The 27,106-nt window shown below is 54.9% G+C and overlaps 1 protein-coding gene across 1 annotated transcript; it reads left to right on the top strand.

Moving 5' to 3' along the window:
• Positions 1 to 941: 941 nt before the first annotated feature.
• PPP5C (protein phosphatase 5 catalytic subunit) lies at positions 942 to 25,926 on the top strand. Its single transcript, XM_084770757.1, has 13 exons — positions 942 to 1,156; positions 6,590 to 6,831; positions 13,497 to 13,644; positions 19,104 to 19,225; positions 21,751 to 21,816; positions 22,108 to 22,206; positions 23,035 to 23,140; positions 23,546 to 23,688; positions 23,778 to 23,865; positions 24,526 to 24,566; positions 24,662 to 24,840; positions 25,225 to 25,306; positions 25,395 to 25,926. The coding sequence occupies exons 1-13, from the start codon at positions 1,036 to 1,038 to the stop codon at positions 25,455 to 25,457; spliced, it is 1,500 nt and encodes a 499-aa protein (XP_084626883.1). The 5' UTR covers positions 942 to 1,035; the 3' UTR covers positions 25,458 to 25,926.
• Positions 25,927 to 27,106: the final 1,180 nt, after the last annotated feature.

Here is a 27,106-nt window from a genome sequence, read left to right as displayed (position 1 = left end):
TGGCGACGGGGTCTCACGTATCCCAGTCTGGACTCTGCACTTGACACTCTGATCCTCTTGGCCTCTCTACCTACCAAGCGTTCAAGTTACAGCAGCGCATCTTTCGGCCTGGTTTATTTGGTACCCGGGGATGGAACTCGGTCAAGCATGGAGCATGCTAGACAGGTACTCTACCAACCAAGAGCTACAACCATGGCCCTTTAAAAAGATTTTTGTTGGGCCCTGACATGATGGGATGGAGCGAGGCTTTAATCTCAACACTTTGAGGAGGGTGAGCTCCGTCAGCCTGGTCTACATAGCGAGTTCCAGGCTGGCCGGGGCTGCATAATGAAATTAAAAGTTAAAAAGAAAAAAAAAAAAAAAGATCCTGTCGGACCCGGAGCAAACACAGTACAACTGATACTTGCTCAAGTCTCTAAACTCCAGGTGCCCTATTTATAATTCAGAAAGAACTTTGACTTGCCAAGTCCAAGTTTTATTTTGTTTGCTTGAGAAACTCCCCCATTTTCCAGAAGGGTCACTGGGGCACAGGAGAAAAGACTTGTTCAAGGTTACACGGGTAACTGGCAGCACCCAGCTCCAGAGCAGGTTCATGGTTTAGAGTTTAGGGCAGGGTACGAACTGTAGCCCCACCCGCCGGAGGCATCACAATCAAATCACCAACCCTAAGCGAACCCTGGGTCTCTAAGACACAAGAAACTTTGGCAGCTTCAGAAACTTCAGGAGCAAGCTCCCTCCGGGTCCCTTCCCCGCTATTCCCAGCGCCCCCCTATCTCATTTCTGATTGGTTCCTTTCACCCTCTTTGGTCTGGACACCCTCTTGGTCACCTTGTCCTCCGGGCTCTCAGAGGCGGGGGGAAGGGGGGGTGGGGGCGGAGGAAAGGGGGTGCGCCGCGCAGGCGCGTCAGGAGAGCCTTTGGGGCCCGCGCTTTACGACACTTGTGCGGCAGCGGCGGCGGTCACTCGGCGCTCCTTCGCGACGGTTCGGCCTGGTGCCGCGAGCGGCCGTTGCCAGGGTGGGGGTCGCTTTGCGGCATGGCGATGGCGGAGGGCGAGCGGACTGAGTGTGCTGAGCCCCCCCGGGACGAGCCTCCAGCCGATGGCGCTCTGAAGCGGGCAGAGGAGCTCAAGACACAGGCCAACGACTACTTCAAAGGTGCGTCCGGCCCGGACCGGGGTGAGGGAGGCTGGACAGCGGCTCAGGCCGTGGAGGTGGTGGGGGTGGGGGGGTGGTGCCAGGCCCCGCGGGGAACCATGGCAACGCGGAGCGGCAGCCTGGGCGCTCGGCAGGCACTACCGAGTAAGCCCGGCACGAGGAGGAGGAGGAGGAGGAGGAGGCTCAGGATGGACGACAGACCAGGGGTTAGCCATCGAGAAGTGGAGCACAGAGCAGAAGCTTCTCACTGGGGAGACTGAGGCAGGCGCTGTTAAACGATAGGGGCCAAGCGGGGGGCCGACATGTGAGTGCTAGCGAATGTTGAGACCTGGCCAGAGGTGCTAGGTGGTGGTCAGACCTGAAGAGGGCGCTACCAAATAGTGACATGTGTTTAGGGCTGTGATGGCGCTGCCGAGCCGGGAGACCTGAGGTGAGTATTGTGACCAACCGAGGAAAGAAGGGAATTGTGGGCACGGAGATATAGATCCTTATGTTGGAAGGCTGTTTTGGAGAGGGCGGTGATTCGAGGAAAGGAGGAGGGCGTAGAGGTGGCGCGGGAAAGAATAGCGGATCTCGGGTTAAGAGTCAGGAGGTGTGGGGAACAAGTGTCCGTCCGTTCATTCATTCTTTGAGTACGTTTGTATTGAACGACTTCCATGTGCCACGGCCATGGGCTTGGCTCTCAGGCTGTAGCAATGAATGGAACTTGGGTTTTAAGCAGAGCCAGGCATTGCCAAGTTGTCATGGTCACTTTGGATCAAGGTGACCAAGTAGGGAATGGTCAGGAAGTGACTGGAGAAAGAGACTCTTTAAGAATTGGGAAGGGGTTTTTTTTTTTACACGGTGGGTCCGTTGGCCTAGTGCAAAGACCCTGGGGGTGGAGAATGAAGGAAAATAGACTGGTTTAGTTGGAGCTTGAGCAAGCCGGAAGGGGAAGACTGGTACCATATAAGATTAGGCTATGGAGATTAGAGCATGCAAAAATCTGTGAAGCCATTCCAAAGTTTGGGTTTCCTCCGCTGTCCCAAGAAAAGGGACGTTGGTAGATGGGCCAGTCTAGGCTGGAGAAAATGTTGGGTGTGACCAGCCTGTGATTGGAGGTGCCCTGGGAGTGGATGAAGTCACCTAAGAGCGGGACCTACAGGGAAACCTAGAATGGAATTTTCACCTTTAAAAAACGGGAAAGGGGCCGCTTAGGAGGAGAAGTGGGAGAGATGGAAGGAAAACCAAGAAAGGTGCCACAGGCTAAGCGAGCGGAGTTCTTCCAGAAAGAAAGCCACGTGCCTGATCGCCTAGCCCCAGGCATTGACCATCAGAGGTCTGGCTCACAGATGAAGATAATGCTGGTGACAGAGCACTGGGTGATAAAGAGGCCGCCAGCCCCAGAAGCTCCTGCCTGGTGACTGGGTGTGAGGAACTGGAGACCCCCCAGGGCCAGCGTCTCGGTTCTGAAGGGGACCGGAGAATTGAGGGTAGATGGCAAGAGGGAGTAAGTGGGGTCTCTAGGAATGCTGCTTCAGGTATGGCCCAAAAGAGATGCAGACCCAGCAAAACGGATCTAAAAGAGGTGGGAGAGTGTGAGAAGGGTCTAGAATCTCAGGAAAGAGTGGGCCCATGTCTATGGAGGTAAGCCCAGACCTTGTGATGCTTGCCTGTCAACCTAGCTCTGGGGAGGCTGAGGCAGGAGACTTGTGAGCTCGGTGACAGCCTGGAACACACAGCAAGATATCTCAAACAAAATAAAACGGATTAGGAGGGAGGAAGGGACCAGAGAGAGATGAGGCCAGAGTTAGAGCCTTAGAGGGCCAGGTGGGTTTATAGATGTCATCCTTAGGGTGGCAGAGAGCTGTAGAGGGTGTTGGTTTATTTTGGTTTTTTGAGACAGGGTTTCTCTGTGTAGCCTTGGCTGTCCTGGACTCACTTTGTAGACCAGGCTGGCCTCGAACTCACAGCGATCCACCTGCCTCTGCCTCCCGAGAGCTGGGATTAAAGGCGTGCACCACCACGCCTGGCCTGCTGTAGAGGATTTTAAAGAGAGGGGTCCAGTTACTTTGGGTACAGATACTGCTGTTCTCCCTGCTGTTGAAAGACTGCATTCAAAGGCCAAACAGAAGAGTGGAGGCTGGAAAGGGAGGACAGGTGAGGGGGTGCAGCCTCTGACCAGGCAGGAGGGAGGACTTGAGGCTAGCTAGCTGCCTGGAGAGAGGGAGGGTAGCAGATGGCCAAGGCCCAAAGGGGAGTGGAGCCTGGCATCTAGGTGAATGTGGCAGGCGTGGGGGATAGGTGATAAGGGGCTCGGGTGAAAGTACAGACCGCTGGGGACTTGAACTGCCTGTCAGCCGAGGCTCTGGAGAGCTAACCGCTGCTTCAGATTTGTGCCATCTGAAGCCTTGGGGGGGGGGCGGGTGGAGGCAGGAAGCTGGGCAGCCGAGGTAGAGGCTAGAGCTGACTAGGACTCTGCAAGGGAGGGCAGAGTTTAGGGCAGGGTGGGCCTGTTAGAGTGGGAGGGGAGTTAATGGGTGTGAGAGATGCTATCCCAACAGTCATGCAGAGCTTGCGGGGTTTTCGAAGGCTGGAGGCTGCCAGCACCAGGTGACCAGGCCCAGCTATGAAATTGGTTGGAAGGCGCGGCCATCCTTCATTGGGTCCTGAAAAGAGCAACCAGAAACTGGACTGCTGCTGCTGCTCCTGCTGCTGCTGCTGCTGCTCCTGCTGAGGACAAGTGAGGGAAGGAGTTAGCCAGGGGGAGGGACCCTTCACCCCTCACCCCCTCCTCCCAGGGCCTGAGATTTAGGCTCTTGGGAACCTTGGGCTGGGCAGGCAGCCAGAGGGGCCTGGCTTGGAGCTGCCTTGAAGGAGCACCCATCCTGGTCCAGGCCTCCCACTACTGTGGGCAGGCAGTGGCAAGCACAGAACCCCAGGCTCAGACTATAAGAATACCAATAAAAATAATAATTGCAGCTGGCTTTCACTGCACCCCCGGTGGTGGCCAGATAATCCTGAGCTGAACCCTGCCTGGGGCATAGGGGATGGCTGGGAGCAGCCACTTTGGTTTATAGAGGAAGCAGACTCAGAGTGAAACTTCTTGCCCAGGGTCAGAGTGTGTGAGCAGAAGGCGGATATCCCGTTCCTCCCCATGTGCTCAGCTCTCCCTAGCGGACTCATCTGGCCTCTGTGGAGGAGAAAAAGGGGTACCCTGTGGAGGAAAGGGGGGATCTCAGGGACTCAGAAGACCCCCCCCCAAATCCCAATCTTGGAGGGCTCCTCGGTGAGCTCAGCCCCACTGTAAAGGTTGTGGGGAACAGAGCCTAGTCCCCAGCTTAGTCTGAGTTCAAGAGAAGCAAGCCTTTGCTCTTTCCCGTGGTCCCTGAGGAAGGAGGAAGTGCTCACCCAGGGGTCTTCATGGACTGGTGGGGGATGGGGGTGGAGGGGAGTACTCTGTCATGGTTCGGGGTGCTCCTCTGTGAAGTGACAAGCAGTCGAACCTAGAGGGTGGTACCGTTCCAGATGGAGGGTGGCAGCTGGTGGGGGGGCCTCCTGCCCCTGTGCTCTCCTAACCTCCTGCATGGGGCTATGTGTGAGGCTCAGCCCATCCTGGTTCTCAGGTGCAGACAAGTGGCCTGAGGGTGAGAGGCTCTCTGCTTGCTCTCTCGTGTCAGGGATCTGCACCACCCAGTGCCAGGCTTCATGCCCTCTGCCACTTGATGGAGTCCCGCCTTGGGGACAGGAGTGCTAAGCAGTGTGTTCTGGAGTCAGACCAGGTCAGCCACGAAGCCCTCAAAGGCACTTGACATTCCAGGGAGGGTCCCCTCTGAGCTGTGCTGCCCGCTGTGCCTTTCTGGCCTTGGTGGCTTCTGGGGACTTCTAGGTGTTGCCGGCTCAGGGCTTACAGGCCTGGGAGACAACCAGAATGGCAGAGCTGGGACAGTGAGGCTGCGGGAGGTGAAAAAGGGCTTCCTGAGAGGGGGACATTTGGACCTGGTGGCTGAAGTCCAGGAAACACTGCTGAGCTGCGCCCCTAGGAGCAGCTGTCCCACCGCTGGTCTCCGGCCCCCTTCACGGTCCCCTTCCCCTCTCCTCCTGGGCCATTTCCTTCCTTCCCCATTCATGAAGCCACATCTATTACTTCAGGCTCACATTTCTCCCTCGGGCCTTGACTCGGGGCCCTGAGCACTTTGTCACTGTTATCTGGGGTCAGATCTTTCTCCTCGATACACCAGCTGTCCCTGGAGGGCATAACTGTCCCCAGACAAGGCAGGCGCTCCAGGAAAGGAGCCGGACACTCAACCCTCACAGTGTGCGGGTTCAGCAAACGCAACATGAAGGTCACTGTGAGTGCTCTACAGGGCAGCAAAGTGGGGTCAGGGCAGGAACCCTCACTCCAGGCTGAGCCGTAGGAAAAAACGCTGAAACTCAGGCACAGAGGGTGTAAGCTGTCAGAGTACACCGGGCCTAAAAGAAGCAGAGCCAGGCTACCTGCCCAGGGTCTGAGCCTGCAGCTGTGCCACCAGGGCACATGGCAGTGGGGTGGGGCATTGGAGGCATTGCCATTTCCGCCTGCCTCAGAATCCCCACCTGCCACTAGATGTGTGACATCCAGCACCGGCTTTCAGACCTCTCTGAACTTGAGCTGGGCTAATAATAAGGCTTTCTCCCTCAGGTTCCTTGAAGGCATGCGTGTCCTAGGGTTCCGTGTGGCCCTGCCACATGGTCCCCCAGCCTGGGCAGGTCCCAGAGGCAGCTCAGGCCATGGCTGTGCTGTTTATCTAGTGAGTCCTTGGGAGGAGGGGTCAGGCCTACCTCTGCCAGCCCAGGCTGGGACTCTGACCTTGAACTAGGCCTCTGGCTCGTGTCAGGTGAGCTCCAGATGGTACTTGTGCTGTGGAGCTGGGGGATCCCACAGGTTGATGGAGAGCTCAGGGCCCAGCTGTGGCTCCCTTCACAGTAAAGTCTGACCTTTTGCCCTTGGCTGGGAGTTAACTTTTGTCTCTCCACCACTTAGAGCCCCACCCTCTAGGCCTACTGTGGTGTCCCGCCCTCCCCAGCTCCTGCCCTGCTACACCAGCAGGTCTTGGTCCTCTGCAGCTGCTGTACCTCTCTCTTCTTGGCAGCCTAAGGAGCTTTCCTCCCTTTATTCTCCTGCCGGTCCCCCCTCTCTGGATTGCCTGGCTCAGATCACAGCCCTGGCACTCCCTGGCATGTCCCTCTGATCATGGCGAGACTCCAACCTCCTGGGCATTGCTGGACTTGTGTGTGGAGTTGATTCAGGCGCTGGAGGCTGAGACCTGAGCCACAAGGCCTGGGCAGTGGTCAGACATCTGGGACAGATTCCATGCTGAACCCCAGGCTCCCCACCTGTAACTTAGGACCACCAGCCTGGGGTGGATTTCTGCCCGCGGCAGTAAGGCTTCAATGCCCCCTTCTCCTTCACAGCCAAGGACTACGAGAACGCCATCAAGTTCTACAGTCAGGCCATCGAGTTGAACCCCAACAATGCTATCTACTATGGCAATCGCAGCCTGGCCTACCTGCGCACCGAGTGCTACGGCTATGCACTGGGCGACGCCACGCGGGCCATCGAGCTCGACAAGAAGTACATCAAAGGCTACTACCGCCGGGCCGCCAGCAACATGGCACTGGGCAAGTTCCGGGCTGCCCTACGTGACTACGAGACGGTGAGCCGGGCCTCGGGTATGGGCCAGCTCCCGGCGTCTTAGGCAGGTGGATGTAGGGGTGGGGGCACCAAGGGTGGGGAGTGGAGGGGGCAGCCATTCTGTGTCTCCTCTAAAAGGCACACCCAGATAATGGCTTTGAGGCCTCTAACCTGTTCCTGTTCCGCCTCTCAACGGCCACGTGCTCTGTGACCCCTGGGGAAATCACCTGGCTTCCCTGACTTCCTGTGTCCCTCTGTGTGTTGAGAGCAGGCCCAGCCTCAGATGCTGCAGGAGAGTTTTTGCTGTGTGCATGCTTGGCGCAGGGCTGACACATAGTCTGTGGTCAATAATAGCTCAGCCTTGTGACTGGTGGGGCTGTCACTAGTGATGGCGATTAGTAGCTGTCATCAGCAAGGACTGCACAGACCATTGACAGCGGAGGTTCTGGCACAGGTGGCAGTCCCCTGTCACTGAGCAGCCAAGGAAAATGACACTAGGTGCAGAATAGTGCTTCCAAGGAAACAGAGTGGGACACATTTGTAGAGGGGCAGCCTCTAGGGCCATGCTCCCTGTGTATATGAGAGAGGGGACCTAGAGGACAGTCCCTTATCCACTGCTGTCTACTGCTGATGTGCTGTGACAGCCTTGATGACTGTAGTAGGGACTGCCGAAGCATCCACTTGGGACAGGTGTGCTCTGTGCCCCTCACAAAGACTGGCTGGCTGAGTCACTGTGGCCACCCAGAGAGGGGACCAAGATTGTCCCTGTCATCCAGGTGAGGTGGCAGAAGCCACAGTTGGTAAGTGCCAGTGCTGGAAGTGGAGCCTGTGTGGCCCCTGACTGCATCTCTTTCCTCCAGTTAGCTCCCTGCCCAGGGCCTCTGAGTGCAGAAGCGATCGCTGCTTACCTTGAGATAGGTAACCCTTGACTGTGGACCCTTTCTGTTGTGTGCACGGAGCCCCAAGAGGGCCGAGGAGCCATGCCGGAGAGAGCTGGCCACTTAGCCTGGCTTAGTGTCACACCAAGTGAAGGCTCAGGCCAAGGCCAAGGGACACTTAGCAAAGGGCAGGTGCGGGAAAGGAAGAAGGGAGTGGATGAGAAATGCGGGGAGCGGGGTGTAGCAAAGTGTGGTCCTTGGCCTTGAGCTAGAAGATGCTAGAGTTCATAGAGGACATGCTCAGGCCCTGGCCTCTGGGTTGGAACTGCATGATGGCCTTGCTTGGAGCAAGTGAACCCATGGCTCTACCTCTCCAGCCTATTAAGCCTGTTTCCTCATCTGCGTGCTCGTGGAGGGCTCACCACCACTGTGAGCACTGTCCAGGTGTGAATTTATCTCCTGCATAGAAAGGAGACACAGAGCCAGGCATAGTGGCGCATGCCTTTAATCTCAGCACTCAGGAGGCAGAGGCAGGTGGATCGCTGTGAGTTCAAGGCCAGCCTGGTCGACAAAGCGAGTCCAGGACAGCCAAGGCTACACAGAGAAACCCTGTCTCGAAAAACCAAAAAAAGAAAAAGAAAGGAGACACCCTCCTCCAAGGCTGCCTGGAAGGAATGACAGCTGAGACTGGAACCCATCTTCATAGTTGGGGCCAAGTGGGGCTGAGTCAGCAGGAGAAAAGGCAGCTTATTCTGTGAAAAGCCGTGTGGACGTGCATGTGCCCAGGTGCTGTCCAGGCCGCCAGCGTGTTTCTCCTGGTGGACTAGAGGCAGGTGTGCAGCCACTGGCGCAGAGTGTGGAGGCACAGGCTCCAAGGTCTCGACGTCTCCATTTGTGGCCAGCTCAGCTCACACCTAGGCATGGGACTTCAAATGCCTGGGGGCCTCGCCTGTAACCAGGGCACACATGGGCCTGCCTTGACGTGTCGCTGAGGGTTTAGTGAGTGGGTACGGTTGCATAGGGCCTGCCTTTGGCTCTGCATCAGCCATGCCCTCCAGGTGTCCTCCGAAGCCAGCCCGTGGTGAAGGGGCCTCTGGCCTCTGGCTTATGCTGCTGCCAGAACATTGCAGGGGCACAAGGACCTAGGCATGTCTCTCTTTGCCTTCCCACTTGGGGCCACACCTTGGACTCTTTTTTTTTTTTTTTAATATTTTATTTAATTTTAATATATGTCCGTTCATGTGGGAGTGTCAGAACTTGTTTTTGTTTTTTGGTTTTTCGAGACAGGGTTTCCCTGTGTAGCCCTAGCTGTCCTAGACTCGCTTTGTAGACCAGGCTGGCCTCAAACTCACAGCAATCCTCCTGCCTCTGCTTCCTGAGTGCTGGGATTAAAGGCGTGGGCCACCATGCCCAGGAAGGGAGTGTCAATCTTGGAGTTACAGACAGTTGTGAACTGCCATGTGGGTGCTGGGAATTGAACCCGGGTCCTTTGGAAGAGCAGGCAGTGCTCTTAACCACTGAGCCATCTCTCCAGCCCACACCTTGGACTCTTAAATGGCACCCAGTCTCCCTCCCCACAGGGCCATGTTGCACCCCTGCACACAGCCCTCCCTCTTCTCTAGCTACCTCTGGGCCCCACCCCTTCCAGGGTCCCTTCTCAATTGCTATCCCTTGTGATCTTTCCTGTGCGCCTGGAACACAGTCAGCCATGCAAGCCCCAGGTGGGTCATCCTGTACTCTCCGCCTGCCTGAGGATCCTGCGGGGGTTGTTTGGTTTATGATATACTTTACCTTTGTGTTTCTTAGAAGTACATCCTGACGACACCCCCACCCCCCCACCCCCGGCAGAGCGAGACAAAAGAAACAGCAACAGTCAGAGTTGGTCTTTAGCTCAGCACTCACGTGCTGGCCACCCTCATACTTTGAAAGTCACTTCATCTCCATGTCCCCTGCAAAGAAGGGACCACTGTTATCCCCGATTTATAGGTGAGGAAGCTGAGGTTCCGAGGGGAGGTGGTGGCCTGTTCGCAGAGTCAAGCTCCTAACCATGGCATAGGCATCATGCAAGTCGCCAGCACCGGGCCATCCCTGCCTGCTGCCTTCTCATGTGGGTGCTGGGTGTGTCGTGGTAGATTCAGTTTCTAGAGAAAGGGTGTGTTGTGTGTAAGGCTGCCCCCTCACGGGCTCCCTGCCGGAAGTCTGCCTTGCTCCCAAATGGAGGGGCTGTAGTTGTTGTTGCCAACAGAGCAGCGCGGCTGATAGTAAACTGCCTCGGGTCTGCTTGCGAGTGTCATGGTGGAGGGAGCGTGCCCTGAATGGCCTCTGCAGTTCCAGCGAGTCCAAGTTTCCAAACACATGTCCCAGGGCTTATAGCTGTGACCACCAGTGCACTATGACAGCTGACAGCGCCATTTGTCCTCAGCACTGAGGATGAAACTTGGGGTGGGCGAGTGCTTTAGGCTGGGCCACTGGGGGATTCTAGGCAGATGCTCTACCACGGAGCCAGACTCTCTTCTATTCTCTTTATTTTGATAAAGCCCCTAATCCTATGAAGGGGACCTAACCTTACGACCTCATCTAATCCTAATTACCTCCTAAATATCAAGCACTAGGCCGCAGAGGTGTACCTTCAGCCCCTGAGGGTGATAGATTTAAAGACATCTCATTTCTTTGAAAGCACAGTAGGTCATGTGCCCCTTGCATAGATCTTAGTTTCCTTTACTGACGTGTGAAAGAACCGTGTGGATGTCACAGAACCCTGCCACAAAGGCAGTCCACATAGAATCTTTTGTTTGTTGCTTGTTTTTGTCTTTTGAGAGGGTCTTGCTTGCTATGTTACCCAGGCTGGCCTTGAACTCCTAGGGTCAAGCCATCCCCTTGCCTGCCTGGGCTTCCAGAATCACTGGAATATTGGGCACACTGCTACGCCTGGCTTCAGATGCCACTTTTTAAAGATGCATCTATGGCCCAGGTGTGGTGGTGCATGCCTTTAACCCCAGATCTTGGGAGACAGAAGTTTCAAACTAGCAAATCTCTATGAGTTCAAAGTCTTCCCAGGCTACATAGTGAGACCCTGTCTCAAAAGGAAGGAAGGAAAGAAGGAAGGAAGGAAGAAAAGAAAGAAAGAAAGGCAGGCCTAGTGCTAGCATTAAGTTTTGATGCAATGGATCTCAGGGTGTGAAAGAAACACCCTTTCCTGGGGGAAGAACATGACAGCGCCATCTTTGTGTCAGTCAGACCTAACACATGCCACAACACCAGCGCGTAGCGGGCCTTGGATTGGGTGCTTGCTTGCCACAGCTGGGTCAGGGATGGGCCGGGCAGTGAACTCTCCAGCCAGCCTTCTGTGGAGTGCTAGCACTGCTTTCAATTTTCTAGATACTGGGGGTCCTGGGGTGGGCTTTGAGTCATTTGTCCTTGAAGGCAAGAACCCAGAACCCAGAAAACTATTACCTCTCTGCCTTTCTCCTGGGGGTGGGGGGGAGGGGGGTGGCATTCAGGAGCCTGCGCTTTGACACACACTTTCCAGGAGTACACAGAGCCCCCCAGCTTTGAGGGGATAACTACCGTGCTCTTATCTAGTGGGGATAGAGCTGTACAGAGGACACAGTGAGCAGAGCCACTCACCACCTTGGCAGCACCCAGCTCCATCTTTCTGCTTAGCTTGCAGCCCACCTGAAGACAGGCCTGGCTCCTAGGAATCGCCTGTCGCCCTTTCTTCCTTTAGGAGCCGTTCATTTCCCTGCTGAGGACATAGCTCTGTCCCCATGTGTCACTTTGAGTTGGAAGGACACTGTCCCCAGGCTGGGGGCTTCCTGGGGGAGATGAGTAGAAAAGGAAGTTGGCATTCTAAATGCAGTGTATGGGGCGAGGCCTGAGCTGCAGGGGGAGAGCTGGCATCCCTGGGGACCCATGAGAGGCAGCCCAGGCTGCAGACAAGATTAGGGTGGGCCTTCAGGGCCAAGCCTGGAGCCATGGGGAATGGAGAGAGCCTGGTCTCCCTGCCTCTCCTTGGGAAAAGCTCCCAGGGGCTGCCTGAAGCTGGCAGCCCCCAAGCTTGACACCACACCCACACCTCAGTGGAGCTTCTGGCAGGTGGCCCAGCCTGCTGCTGGCCAAGCACCTGCAGGGAGTAGCGGTAGGCTTTGCCCAGACTCTGACTCACTCAGCCAGCTAGCTTTGGGGGAGGGGGAGCAGTCTAAAGACTTGCCCTAGGACTTCCTTTTCTGTCTAATACGCAGACACTATGGGGAGCCCAATCTTAGGATGGCTGTGTGTGTCAGCAGGCGTGTGACAGAACTTTCTTGGGCAAGGTGCAACACTTAACCTCAGATAGAGATCCCACAACAGACCAAAGTACACCAACGTCCTGCATGGTGACCCAGTGGCGTTTATTGGAGTTACTTACAGTAGGAACAGAAATGACTCAAAGCCCAGCCCAGCCTGGGTGACAGCTCACAAAGCTGGGAGCCTGGAGTACACTGTCCAGCTTGCAGGGAGCTGAGCGTGGTGAAGAGTGTCCGAGTGACTCAGTTGGTCTATTCCTCTTACAGGCGCTTTGACTTGCTTCTGTTTCTTCCAGCCAGCTGGTCTGGTCTCAGCCTGCCTTGTAGCTTGGCTTCTCTTAGCAGTCTTATTGCTTACTCTGGCAGGGAGGGGCCTAGTGAGTTTGGTCCATTTCAGGGACTTCCTGACACTATTTTGAGTTGATTACCTCTCCTTAAAGAGCTTCCCTATAGGATGGAATGTTTCAATCTCGGGAGAAACTGTTAGATTTACAGCAGGTCAGCCTGGGTCCAGTTACAGTTCTGGTAGCCAGGCATCGGCTCAGAGAGGTCTGTTCCCTGGGGTCTCACTCTGTAGCTCCGAGCAGCCTGTTGTTCCCAGTCCTGCTTCCATCTCCCAAGTGCTGAGATAGCAGACGTGCACCACCAGGCCCAGCTCTGTCTTCCAAGCTCCTGGGATTGGGGTTTGCAGGAAGCAGGTCAGAGCAGAGCAGGCAGAGCTCCTATAACTATTGTGGCCCAGAGTGCCCACCCACAACTGACTGTGTTCCCTCAGCCAGGTGCGGTGGTGCACTCCTGTAATCCCAGCACTCAGGGAGGCAGAGGCAGGCTGAGCTCTGTGAGTTCGAGGCCAGCCTGGTCTACAAATGAGTCCAGGACAGCCAAGGCTACACAGAGAAACCCTGTCTCAGGAAATAAACAAGAAATAAACAAAATACTTGTTCGCTCATTCATTCTTACAGCTTTCTCTGAGATGACTCTGTTACAAGCATCCCTTCCCAGAGGGGAAACTGAGGCCCACACAGCTACTCCAGGTTCTCCCCCCTCCCCCATCATCACTGGCTAAGCTGGACTTGAGCTGTGCCTACTTTTACCTTGTATCCCTGGTCTCTCAAGAAGCCCCAAGGGAAGCAAGCTGCTGAGTGCCACCTGCACAGTCCCTCTTGTGTACCGAGCATGTCTTCCTCAGTCCTTCCAGCAGACCCCCCCTCACAGATGGGGACACTGCTCTAAGACTCTAGTCTCCCCCACCATCTGCACTGTGAACCTGAGACCTTGCCGCAGCTAGACATCTGTTTGCTTGTAACAGGTTCTGGGTTGCTTAGTGGACACCTGCACAGGCTAACTCCCTGGTCTCTAAAGCCGCCCTGGGGGGGGGGGGGGGGCGGGTGTAAACACTGAGTCCAGGCTGACAGGTCCAAGCTTGCCTGCCAGCAGGTGCTGGCCCCTGGGTGGTCTGACCCTGGGCCAGGTGGCTGGCCCTCCAGAGTGTGACAGCTCTTCCCCTCTCCCTGTCTGGCCAGGTGGTGAAGGTGAAGCCTAATGACAAGGACGCCAAGATGAAGTACCAGGAGTGCAGCAAGATTGTGAAGCAGAAGGCCTTTGAGCGCGCCATTGCGGGCGACGAGCACAGGCGCTCTGTCGTGGACTCACTGGACATCGAGAGCATGAGTGAGTGGGCCCGGCTGTACACCCCACACACTCAGCCCTGCCACACTTAGTGGGTAAAGGCAAGCTTTCAGAGGGCATTGGGGACGTAGGTGTCACCTGCAGCTTCTAACTGTCCTCCTTAGCCCTCTCCCTCCATCTTAGTCTTAGGGGTGGGAGCCCTTACGATTAAGCTTGGGGTGTCTGAGGATTTTTCTTTTGTTGAGCCTAACAGGCACCTTGCTCTAGGCCATTTCCCTCCTGTGAGGCTCAGGGTACGTGGTGCCAAGCAGATGTTGCTTCCGTGTCCCCCACCATGTCTTGTGGGTGAGGCGGCCTTATTCACTTTCACCCTTGATTTTGCCTGATGGGGTGTGGACATCAGGTCCCGAGGAATTCAAACATAACCACAAGTAGCGCCATGCCTAAGAACCCCATGCTTCCAGTACTCTGTGACAGTGCCTGGGCGCTAGGAGGGGAGAAAGGGAGCTGGAGTGGGGAAGACAAATAGGAAGAAATAGTGGGATCATTGTGGTGTCTTCTCTCTTTGACAAGACTTGTGTGCTCACAGCACCCTCTCCGCCCCCTCTTCCTGACAACAGAGGCGGATCCGTTCACATACTCCTTTAGTTTTTCCTCAGGTGTTCACGTGAGTCCAGGGTTCTGTGTGTATGGGGGCAGGGACAGAAAGGGTCTCCTTCTAATCCAGGCAGGCCTCAGACTCACGGTACTCCTCCTGCCTCGGTTTCCCAAGTGCTGGGCTTACACGGGGGAGTCACCATGCCCAGGCTCTGCCCTCCTCCTAGCCAGCCAGTCCTTGGGGTCCTTGCTCACTTCTCTGGTGAACTGGCTCTAAGGAGCACGGCTCCCTACCTGCCCCGGGTTAGATGTTATGAGCTGTACTGTCACTTTGCCTGAGAATCTCTGGAGACAGTGTCAGTGTTGTCTTGTCACAACCCCCTTTGGAGCCCCCTGAGGCCACCAGCATCACCCTGACTCACTGCTGCTAGTCAGGGTGTTCGCCCACAGGACTCCCATCCCACAGCTACCAGCAGTCGAGCTGTACCTGCAGGGACGTGTCTAGATTGAGCCATCTTCGCAGTGCTGCAGCTCCCTTGGCCGGTCACTTCCTGGAGCATGGGCCTTGTATCACGAGTGCTGGGGATATCCGGAAACTACTGGTGGGCATTGACCATTCTTGCTTTAGTGGGCTTCTCTAGCCTCCCCGGTCTCTGCTCCACACACACAGCCGTTTATTTACCAGGCCGGCTTGCATTGGCCTCTTGTGTGACTCTGTCAGCACAGGGCAGACAAAGGCCTTAACCCCATCCAGCTTATGTACTGCTGAGCCACCAAGCAGAGCTGTTCCCTTGCGTCCATGGGAGGGCCACTATCCAAGTGTCAGGAAGTACCCAGCGTTTCAGAGTCAGCCTTTAAGAGGGAAGGGTCCCCTGCTCCTGAGGGTTCCCCTCCACCTTCCTCAGGTGGCCCCACCCTCTGTAGACACTTAGGAGTCCCAGGAGTGACTCACCTAGACGTCGAGGATCCTTGGGTTATGTGTGCCCTTCAGCACAGGGACAGCTTCAGGCAGTGTCCCACAGCAAGGTAGAGAAAGCCCCCACATTGAATTTGCCTGGCTGAGTTGTTGCTGTAAGCGCCTGTCAAGGCTGTGCCTGGGGCTGCTGCACAGAAACGTGCCCGGGCCAGCCCTCCTTCCTTACCACACACGGCGTGGGCTTGGGGAGCTTGGGCAGCAGCCCTGTTCCAGATTCACACGTCCACTTAGTCCTGCCAGAAAGTGGAGTCCACACTTGTGTTTTAACGGGAGACAGTGCCTAGTGAGACGCGCTGTGCGTCACTACATACATCACCATGCATTCAGATACAGCGGCCCCTGTGAACCTTTAAGATACCTGTCAGCCCTCCAACTCACAGTGCTGTCAGCTCTCGACACGCATTACTTTTATTTCAATGTGGGTGGGTATTTTGCCTGCTTGTATATCTGTACATCACTTCAGAGGCCAGAGAGGGCATCTGATCCTCTGGACCTGGAGTAACAGGCCGTTGTAAGCCACCTGTGGATGCTTATAATGGCACCAGGGCCTCTGCAAGAGCCACAACTCCAAGCTTCATATTCTTTAGGCACCACAGTGCATGTGGCTCTCTTATCAAGGGGTCTTGCGAATTTCTCTTCACCATCCTCTAGCCCTTCGGTCTACTGTTTGCAGTTGCAGGGGTAGATTGGGGGCGTTGAACGGAGACACCTATGCTTTATTTTAAAATCTTGATTCTTGTTGCCTTTTATTGCTGTCAGAATGCCTGCTGCTCCAGGCACTGTCTGACCAAATTTCTCACTATAATCTCTGTCTTAGAAATTTTAAACATGGACTGGAGAGATACCTCAAGTTAAGAGCACTGACTGCTCCTCCAGAGGTCCTGAGTTCAATTCCCAGCAACTACATGGTGGCTCACAGCCTTCTATGTGATCTGATGCCCTCTTCTGGCCTGTAGATGTATGGGTGGCCAGAGCACTGTATACATAATAATAAACGAATAAATCTTAAAAAGAAAGAAAGAAATATTAAACATTAACAGAGTGTGGTGGCACAAGCCTATAACCCCAGCACTCAGGGAGGCAGATCTTTGTGAGTTCAAGGCCAGCCTGGTCTACAAAGCAAGTCCAGGATAGCTAAGCTACACATAGAAACCCTGTCTCGAAAAACCAAGAAGAAAAGAAACGTTAAACATTTCTAAACAAGGTTAAATATAGCAAATTTTTGTGGCCTCCCTTAATGTTTGGGCTCTGGCAGGGGCTTTCTTGCCCATCCCAGGTGTGCTGGCATGTTGTAATTAGACCTTTTTTCTTTTGGCTTTTCTGTGTGCTCACATGAGCACATGTGGGTGGGGGGTGGGGGGTGTAGGGGTGTTTGTGTGTGCATGGTGAGGGTACACACCGTGGCATGTGGGTGGAAGCCAGAGAGCACCTTGGAAGACCGGCTCTCTCCAGTTCCCTTCCGCTCTGTGGGTGCTCGGGACCAAACTCAGGTTGTCAGGTTCTGTGACAAGATCCTTTCCCCGCTGAGCCATCTGGCCACGCCCCTCCACTTCACTGTCCTTGCTCATCTTTTCTCACTATAATGCTCAAGAAGGCCTCAGCCTCAGAATCCTCCTGCTTCAGCCTTGCAGGTTTGGGGATTACATGCATGCACCAGCACACCTGGCCTTGCCTTATATTTTCAATAACCCTAAGTGCTTCTCCCTTCCCGAGATGAACTAACTCTTCTTCTTTCCCCGTGTTCTTGTTCACCGGTTTGATGTTTCTAGTAGCGTCTCCCAGACGCGCAAGGGGAAGTGGGCACTCCAGATCTAGCAGGACTTCTGAACTGATTTTGGTTTTGTGGCAGTTAAGCTCCGTGGAGCAGGAAGGGTCCACAGCCCTGTATGGCTTGCACAAGAAACAAATCAGATGCTCCTTTGGGGTGTCCTTCCCCTCAGTACTGAGGCAGGCACCCCGTGTAAGGCAAGCAGACATTTCAGTAGCTTCTGGGCAGTCCACCAGGTGAGCTGTTCCCTGCAGAGTGGCCCTGCCATGTCTGGGGTGTGTGCAGCCATCTGCAGTGCATGGAAGTCTTAAGTCTGTCTTAGTGTTTTGTTTTGTTTTGTTTTTCCCCCTGTTGCTGTGATATAATATCTTGAAGGAGTAAAGGTAAAGGACTCTGTCCAGGTGACATCTAACCCTGACCACCACCCAGCTCCGTGTGACCCTCTGCTCTGCAGCATTCTGAGCCTAAGCCGAGGTCTCAGCTTTTGGTCCTTCAGAACCCTCATTGGGAAGCTGAGAATGGGGTCACGGAGAACTCCTGCACCCCAGGCTCTCTGCCCTCAGAAGTGTCTTGGTCTTCCCTCCTGCCCTTTCTTTGACTTTTGGTGAGGGAGGTCCTGCAGGTGCTGTCTGCTGTCCCTGTGTGACTCCCCACCACCCCTATGCCGCTGAAGGTCAGCTCAGACCCAACACTGCTGCAGTTGTAGCCATCTGCTCTGGCTAAGAGATTAAGACGTTCACATTTTCCTAGTAGAATATGGAGCTGGCACCTTCAATGAGAGCACAGCACAACTAAGGCCCTGTACAGTGGGGTGACCACATGGCCACCCAGGAGTCATGGTCCCTCCTTTCCCCTCTTAACTTTTTTCTCCCTTCCCCGACTATGTTTCTGTGAGCCAGGGCCGACCTAGCAAATCCCACTTGTAACACTAGTGCTGACAGTATGTCACAGCAGAGTGCACTGTCTTTCCTCATCTCGCTCAGCAGTCAGCACAGCCTCCTCCTGGTCACCGAGACCGAATGCAGATTTCTCCCACCACTAACCAGACCCCCCAGTCTGCGGTGGGTACCATCTGCAGACTGCTCTGACTCAAATCAGTTTTGACAACTGGAGACCCAGCCCCAAGCTTCCTCCCACACACACCCTTTTGAAAAACGTTCATTGATTATCATGTTGTGAGTGTGCAGGAGTGTGCCGTGGTGCTTGTGCAGAACCTGCCACCTGCACACTATTGCTTGTTCCAAGTCCCAGATTTGTTTTGACCATGCCGCTGACCCACTGGGTGTGAACTAGGGCTCCCACAATCTGCTCTTGAGGCTTCCTTACTTTGCCGAGTGACTCACAGAACCCACAGGGCACTTACCAGTCTGTCCCACAGTCTACAGATGAAGAGCTGCAAGGGACAGCTCATGGGCATGTGAGCCGCCCTCCAGCAGCCTCCACGGCCCCGCTGTCTAGGAGCTCCCGCAGCCTTGCCTTTGCCTCGGGCTCTCCACAGAGACCTCGCTCCACAGACATAGACTGAGTTAAGCCATCAGCCATTGTGCCACCAGACTCAAGTCATCCACTCAGGAGTTGGTAGGGGGACCAGCTTTATTTGGGGACCTGCCTCCTGAGAGCGTGGCAGGAGCTAGCACAGCATGTAGACCCCCTCCCTCCCAGACACACCCTCTCGGGGAACTTGGGCTTACAAGGGGCTGACCTAGGGAAGGAGGCCACGTGCAGGGCGGGGTCTTCATCATTCAGGCTTTGTGTCATCTTTTCTTCTGCACCTTTAAACTGCACCTCAGCCCCGCAGTCCCCATGCTGTGTGTTACTGGTGCACAGGGCCAGGAGGAGGGTTGGCCCATAGCCCGATGTTACCTGAGGGTCACAGGCTCTGAATCTGAAGAGATTATTTGGCAGCCACCCTCTTAGCCACTGCTAGTTGACTTATAATGTGGGGCAGAGGGAAGGGAAACACTCGCCACAGGACAGTCGCCACAGGAGGAAGCCGCTGCTTAGAACTGGCCAGAGGTTCCAGGGATCGCAGGAGCACCGAGGCACCATGGGAAACTCCATTGCTCCATCTCTCCTTACCCCATTAGTAGGGACCTGGTTCCCTTCCCTGCCCCTCCATGGTTGAAGTCACTCACTCTAATCTCCTTGTCCGTACACCAGCCATCGAAGATGAGTACAGCGGGCCCAAGCTTGAGGACGGCAAAGTGACAATCACCTTCATGAAGGAGCTCATGCAGTGGTACAAGGAACAGAAGAAACTGCACCGGAAGTGTGCCTACCAGGTAACACACCCTCCCGTGCCACACACGCCTGGGGCCTGGGAGTGGACCTGCCCCTGCCAGCCCTCCTAGGACAGAGCCTTGTGCTGCTGTGCCGCACCATGCTGAGGGCCACCATGTGTCCTCATCCAATACCAAAGCACTCTGAGTGTGCCGGGCAGCCATTACACACGTGCAGAGTTCAGAAGCCTGCCCAGGCTCAGATGTGAAACCTTCCGGAAGGCAGTGGAAAGGGGAATTGAATTCTTTTTTTGTTTGTTTGGGTTTTTGTTGTTGTTGTTGTTGTTTTGTTTTGTTTTTCGAGACAGGGTTTCTCTGTGTAGCCTTGGCTGTCCTGGACTCACTTTGTAGACCAGGCTGGCCTCGAACTCACAGCGATCTCCCTGCCTCTGCCTCCCTAGTGCTGGGATTTATAGGCCTGTGCCACAGCATCTGGCTTTTAGTAATTTAATTTTATGTACATTGGTATTTCAACTGTGTGCGTGTCTGTGTAAGGGAATCGGAAAGGGGAATTCTTGCAGAGCATGCCTGGCTTAAGTTGTGGGGCATGAGTAGGAGAGGACCTGCATGCTTGGGACAAGTCTCAGGTAATCGAAGTCATTTCTGTGACAGCTAGCCACACATGACGTGATGTGGTCTCTCCAGAGATGAGGTCGCAGCCTGCACAGTGGTCACTGCCTTCCCCTGGTGCCTAGCCCTAACAGAAGCCGCCTTCCCTGCCACCAGCCTGAGCAGCCTCAACCCCACCGTCCCTGTGGAGGGCTGCTTGTCACTTTCCTGCAGGGTGTTTGCACTGTGGATCCGTTGGCTTTCTTTTGGGATGTGATGTTGGCTCTCGGGCTTGTTCCTGTCTTTAGAGCAGCGAGGGAACAGTCCTCAGCTTCTACCCCCTGACCAGAGCGGCCACCTCCCATATTTTTATGACACTTATCTTCTCCCCACAACTTTTCAACCTGCATGGAAGTTGAAAAAGGAGCAGTTAACAGCCACGTACTTGCCACAGGTGCGGGCACTCCACTCCTTACTTTTTCCAGAACCATCTGAGAGTAGTTGTAACCATCATAGCCTGTATCCTAAAACAGGGACATCCACCTATGTACAGGACTGTCTCCCTAATGAGACGCTATTAAGGATCAAGTCATGTAGACAGCCACAGGCTGCCCATAAGACCTAAACACACTTGACTTTTTCTCAAGGTCATGTTCAGTGTGTGCAAGCAGTATCGTCAAAGGTTCTAGTGTTTTCCTTTCTCCTGAAGCTTCCCAGAATGTTAAAGGTGATTGACGGGGTTGCTGAGATAAGGCCTTACTATGCAGGGCGTGGTGGCACACACCTTTAATCCCAGCCCTTGGGAGGCAGAGGCAGATGCCTCTCTTGAGTTCAAGACTAGCCTGGTATTTATAGGAAGTTCTAGACCAGCCAGGGATACCCAGTGAGTGAGTGAGACCCTGTGTGAAAAATGAAAAGAGCAAAACTATGTACCCTAGACTGGCCTTAACCTGCCAGGATTAGAGGTGTGGCCTAGCATACCCACTTAAGTAGATTCCCAAAACACCAATACCCACTGCAGAATTGAAGGTCTTCTCTGTAGTTAGAGAGACTTACGTTTAAGGACCTTTATGACCATGGCATTTACATGTGTGTAGGCTAGCTCTGTAGGTGTGTGTATGCACCCACATGTACTGCACGCATGTGAGTTTGCAGTTATGAGCATTCCTCTACATACCTGCAGGTGCCAGGGGAGGGTAGGTGGCAGGGCCTTAGCTGCAAGCTCTGCAGTTCATTTGGGCTTGCTAGGCCACAAGCTCCAGGGATCTGCCCGTCTCTGCCCCCTCAGTGCTGGGACTGCAAGCGCACGTGCACACACACACAAGTGCTGGGGATTTGAACTCTTAACCCACTGAGCCATCTCCCTGGCTTTAGGCTGGTTCTTTTTTTTTGTTTTTGTTTTTGTTTTTTTGGGTTTTGTTTTGTTTTGTTTTGTTTTTCCAGACAGAGTCTCTCTGTGTAGCCTTGGCTGTCCTGGACTCACTTTGTAGACCAGGCTGGCCTCGAACTCACAAAGATCCACCTGTCTCTGCCTCCTGAGTGCTGGGATTAAAGGCGTGCGCCACCATGCCCGGCCCTCTAAGCTGGTTCTTTTAGGTTTTCTATACCGTGAACACATTTTGTTTCCTAACGCTGGTAAACTTTAAAAGATGGACCAAAACCCTGTGAAATGACGGTGATGTGTGGAATGCTTGTGTGTGTGTGTGTGTGTGTGTGCGCGCGCGCGTACACTGCTTGTGTGCAGCATCTGTGGAGGTCAGAAACGGACACCTGGCCCTGAGAGACTGAAGATGTAGACAGTTGTGAGCTACCATGTGGGTGCTGGAAATCCAACCCTGGTCTTCTGGAAGAGCAGCAGCCGGTGCTCTTAACTGCTGAGCTATCTTTCAAGCCTCCATCATGGTGTTTAAATGGCACAGGCCAATCAGAGGGCCACCCTCACCCAGCCAGCCCCGCTTACAGGCTGCCCTGTCTTCCAGATCCTTGTACAGGTGAAAGAAGTCCTCTGCAAGCTGAGCACGCTGGTGGAGACGACGCTGAAAGAGGTGCGCCTCGTGCTGTGGGTGCAGGGGGAGGGGGGTGCATGTGGTGAAGACAGGGTGAGCCGTCGGGAGGTCCCCCAGTCAGGACCTCAGAAACTCATCCTTTTCTCAGCCTTCCCTTCTCTCTGTACCCAGTCCCCCTCCTGTGTGTCCTCCTCAGTGCTGTGTCCCCTGCCCTTGGCATTGCATGGGTTTTCTTGGTCTGTTATGACCTCTGACCCCTCATTTCCCCTCTGCCCCCTCCCCACATCTCTCTCTGGGCCCCTCCCTCTCCGGTGGCCTCTTTTCTTCCAGACAGAGAAGATTACAGTGTGCGGGGACACCCATGGCCAGTTCTATGACCTCCTCAACATATTTGAGCTCAATGGCCTACCCTCAGAGACCAACCCCTATGTATCCTTAGTGCTGCCCATGTGGAGAGGGCGGGGCCCCACCAGGAAGAGCATCAGGCCCTCGCCTTACCGCAGTCACCACGGCCGGCTGCAGGTCCAGGCCCTACTTCTTTCTCACTTACTACAAGGTGACGTTGGCAGCATCCAGCCCTGATACTGCAGCAAGCCATCTCTTCTGTTTTCATCCCCCTATCTGTACAGTGGGGTGAAAAGGCCTTCCTCACTGTATTTGGGGGTTGGGGGGGTGATGAGCAGGGTGCTACTTTAAAAGCAGAACCAGCCTCTGGGTGTTTGTTGCACTTTGTTTTGTTTTGTTTGGGGTTTTTCTGAGGTGTGGTGTCATGTGTGGGTTCTGCTGGCCTTGATCCCTTGAGCTTTCAGACTCCCATTTCCCTTCCAGATGCTAGGATGGTAGACATGCAGCACCGCACCCAGTTTATATAACCCTCGCCACGAAACTGAGGCCTTTTGTCATGGTCCACGTGCTCTGTCCCCACTGAGCCCCATCCCCAGCCTGTCCTCACATGTTTGACAAGGATAGTTTCCTGGTGCTTAGCCGCTGTATAGAGTCCCTAGGCTTTTGGGAGGAAGGGCCTGTCCCGTCTTCTGTGGTTTGAGGATTGGTCTCAGGGAACAGCTCGCTGCCTCGGGTCTGCCGTTGGCTTCCTCAGGACAGGTGAGGTTGGGTCCTTGGTGCTGTCCTGGGGACCTTCAATCCAAAGGCAGGCCAGGGGTACGCTCCCTTCAGAGGAACTGAAGAGAAGAGGACAGGAAGGACTGCCCTCCTGGCCCATCAGCCATCCACTCCACGGTTTCCTTAACAAGAAAGATATTTAACGGTGACTTTGTGGACCGTGGCTCCTTCTCGGTTGAAGTGATCCTCACCCTCTTCGGCTTTAAACTCCTGTACCCAGACCACTTTCACCTACTTCGAGGTAAGGAGGGTTCCATTTCATAAATCAAGCAAGCTCGGGAGGGTGGGGGGCGGCCCACAGGTAAAGTGAGTAGGTTGCACAGTGCCTCAGCAGCACTCGCGTGGACAGCTCAGTGTGGGTATTCGCCGTGCCCTTTGCTGGCAGGTGCCAGACAAGAGGCTCAAGGAAGCAGTGTCTTTTTCTAGTGACACACGCAGCAGATGTGAACAGCCTCCCTGGGGACACTAATGTAGCACAAAAGTCAGGCTGAGTAGTGAGCTGAACACTCATTTGCAAAGCTCAGTGCCAGCCTGCCGTCATTGGGCAGTGCCATCTTGTCCCCGTGTCTGTACCTGAAATTGCCAGGCAGGTATATGATCAAGAAACTGGAGGCTGAGGTCCTCTCTGTCTCTTTGTTGTGGCCAGGTAACCACGAGACAGACAACATGAACCAGATCTACGGGTTCGAGGGCGAGGTCAAGGCCAAGTACACAGCTCAGATGTATGAGCTCTTCAGCGAGGTGTTCGAGTGGCTCCCCCTGGCCCAGTGCATCAATGGCAAAGTGCTGGTGAGGAGCCGCAGGGCTTCGGAAACATGCTGAAGAGGGAGGGCAGGGAGGGGGCTCCTTCCCTTCACAGAAACAAATGTCTCCCCTAGATCATGCACGGAGGCCTGTTTAGTGAGGATGGTGTCACCCTGGATGACATCAGGAAGATCGAACGGAATCGGCAGCCCCCGGACTCAGGTGAGCAGTGCCTGGCTCACACAGACCGTAAGCCATTGGCAGGCACGGGGCCCGCTCTCCCACCTGCAGCCTGAATTGAGTGGGACCGTGCTTGCTGGGGAACGTCAGAGTCTTTGAACACGTACCTGTCACTCATGGATTCCCCTCGCCCTAGAGTGAGACCTTAAGGCACCTGTTAAAGTCCCAGGGACTGTGTCAATAGGAACATGGATGATGTGGGTGGCCTCTGACACTAGAGGCAGCAGTGTGGCTGGTGCAGGAGGACAGCAGGGAGTGATATGGGGTGTCTAGGGCTGGCCCTCAGAGGTTCCTGCTACACATAAGGCCTGAGGCTACATCCTGAGAGCTACAGCCCTTGGTGGGAACACAGGCTTTGCTGCTGGGGCAGTGGGGAGCCACAGGAGGTTTGGGGCTGAAAGAAGGCCTGCTCTGAATTAGCGTAGTAAAAGTTCCATCCAGCTGTAGGCTTATGGTGTATCAAATGAGAGATACCAAGAAACCTGGGGCCAGCTCAGATCTAGCGTGCATGCCCAAGGCCCTGGTCACAGTGTTGTCCCTGCCAGACCCCACTACCATCACCACCAAGCGATGCTGTGGGTAGGCACCTGTCTGATGCAGCTTGGGAGACAAGCAAGTCTGACACTCCTCCCCTCCCCGCAGGTCCCATGTGCGACCTGCTCTGGTCAGATCCCCAGCCACAGGTGAGCTGGGTGTGTGGCTGTGGGTGTGGGCTGAGTGGTGGGGTTGAGACAGGCCACCAGTCACCCAGAGTCTCCCGTTCCCTTGCTCCTACCAGAACGGGCGCTCTGTCAGCAAACGGGGTGTGAGTTGCCAGTTTGGGCCTGATGTCACCAAGGCGTTCCTGGAGGAGAACCAACTGGACTACATCATCCGCAGCCATGAAGTCAAAGCTGAGGGCTACGAGGTGGCCCATGGCGGCCGCTGTGTCACTGTCTTCTCTGCCCCCAACTATTGGTGCGTCTTACCCTCCCGCCCTTTGCCCAGGCCACCGGGTTTATTCTGTGTCGATTATGTTAGGTCTTCTTCCCTTGGAGTAAGGCCTTTCTGTCCTAGTCCACTCTCCGCCTCTGGTGCTGTGGAGGAAGCCAGGACGGTCTGCGTGGGTTCTGACCCCTGTGCTCTAGAGGCTAGGGTCCCCAGACTCCCTGCACCTTGCCATGGCTTTCCTCCTCCAGCCCTCCTCAATTGGGTCGCTTCTCTGCCACCACCATCTTTGTCCATGGCAAGTGTGTCTCCCTCTTTTCTCCTCCTCAGCGAACCGTCCTGTTTGACTTCCTCCCTCCCTCCCTCCCTGGTCTGTTTCCCACCACACAAGCCCCTTTGCTCCTGTCCCTACAGTGACCAGATGGGAAACAAAGCCTCCTACATTCACCTCCAGGGCTCAGACCTGCGGCCTCAGTTCCATCAATTCACAGCAGTGGTGAGTGGCCTGGGATGGGCCCTGCCTGGGCAGGTGCTGCGTGTGGGCGGGTCCTCTAACTGTCCCTCTCCTTCTGCCCCTGCTGCAGCCTCACCCCAACGTCAAGCCCATGGCATACGCCAACACGCTGCTGCAGCTAGGAATGATGTGAGGCTGTCCTCAGCAGTGAGCCAGGGCCTGCCCAGCTGGATGGCCCTGCCTTCGGCCTGCTGCCCCGCCCCAGGGCAACGTTGGACCCCCTTTTACTTTGTAAAGTTTGTATTTATTCCCCTTTAGGTTTCAGAGGGGGTGGGGGCAGCGTGGGGCAGCGGACGACAGGCTCCTGGTCAGAAGAAGGAGGAGTTGAGACTAGGGGTAGGGCACAGCCTGGGCATTCAGAGGAAGGCCAACCTGGGTAGGGGCGGGGCCAAAAGGAGGTCCTGCCCCCTTATCTGCATGGCTCCTCCCCTGGTAAAGCAATAGGACCCTGCCATAGGAAGACCCCCAAAAGAGGGTCATCAGGGAGGCCTCCTCCTGGTAGCCTCAGGGTGGGGCGAGGCTGGGGCCCACCCCCCAGCTATTTTATGTTCTGTAATTAAATATGTTAAAAAAATAAAATAAAGTCATTATTGTAAGTCAAAGTTCATCTCAGACCCACATCAGCAGGTGCCCACCACACACAGACCCCTCCAGGGTAGATCCAGTTTGGTTCTGCATTCACAATGAGGTGGCCGTTGCAGGGGCCAAGAGTGTCCAAGAAGCATCGTCCAGCTCCCAAGACCTGGGCAGGCTGTGATCTCAGCTGAGCTTTGCAAGGAAACTGTGAAGTGGGTGGAGCCCAGAGAGTCTTCTGAACCCTGATTTCCCTGCAGTGTTGCAAAGCTGACATGGTCAGTGCTATGGGCTCCTGGCGCTGTTCACAGCCCCTGCTCTGCTGGTGAGAAAAGCAAGGGTGGGACCGCAGGAGAAGCCATCCTGCCTGAGAAGATGCTGTTTCTCTGGCCTGGGGAGACCCCGGGGCCCCTCAGTTCAGTAGTACGATGTTGGCTCTGTTTCTTAACAATTAAACTTTATCATTACAACCCAACTAGCATACACAAGAAGGAAAAAAAGGTTAAAGGGACAAAAGAGTAAACCTTTTGGTATCCTTTGGGACGGGTCCTTAGGTGTCTCTCTGGCCCGTGTGCTCGCCCGGCCTGGTCGCTGCTCTTCACAGGCTCTCGCCTGGGCTCAACTTGTTCTTTCCTCACCACCTCCCTCAGTCACATGGAAAGGGCGGTCTCCTTCTCCCGTTGAGGGTCAATTAGGAAAACAATAGCCCAGGTGGGGTTCCCAGGTCTGCTTCCTGAATTCCAGGCCCAGGATGGCTCCACTCAGTTTATTGCAAGGTATTCATGGGGTGCCCCAAGGGTAAAGCCCGCCAAGACTGCTTCCACCTGTGACAAAGCTTAATCTTTCCCACAGTACTGGAAGGATTTAAGAGTCCTGCAGCTGAGAATGTGGCTAGTGGCTGTGGTCGGTGTTTTCTTTCCAAGCTGGAGGGTGGGTAATACTCAGCCTTCCCACACTCAACCCTGGGGCGCAGGACTTCACCCCATGCTAGGTGAGAGAGCAGTTTCAGAATGGAGCTGGCGAGGAGTGTGAGGACGTGGAAGCAAGTTCAGGCCAGCCTGCTTGTACAAGACCCTAATTCAAAATTTGCCAAGGGCCCCCCCCACTCAGGCAGGAGACGCCAGGGCTGGCTCACCATCGCCCTCTGCTGTTGGTGGCCAAGTAAATGACCACTAGAGGCCAAGCTGTAGGAAGCAGACCCCTACCCAT

Source organism: Acomys minous (genome assembly GCF_964271855.1).
Source record: "Acomys minous genome assembly, chromosome: 20".
Lineage (NCBI taxonomy): Eukaryota > Metazoa > Chordata > Mammalia > Rodentia > Muridae > Acomys > Acomys minous.
The sequence above is the reverse complement of the archived record's forward strand: the minus strand, read 5'-3'. Positions and strand labels throughout refer to the sequence as shown.

Coding starts and splice junctions, on each gene's coding strand:
- PPP5C (XM_084770757.1), top strand. CDS start 1,036: ATGGCGATGGCGGAGGGCGAGCGGACTGAGTGTGCTGAGCCCCCCCGG. Junction 23,141..23,545: donor CCACTTTCACCTACTTCGAG/GTAAGGAGGGTT, acceptor TGTTGTGGCCAG/GTAACCACGAGACAGACAAC. Junction 24,567..24,661: donor GGTCAGATCCCCAGCCACAG/GTGAGCTGGGTG, acceptor TGCTCCTACCAG/AACGGGCGCTCTGTCAGCAA.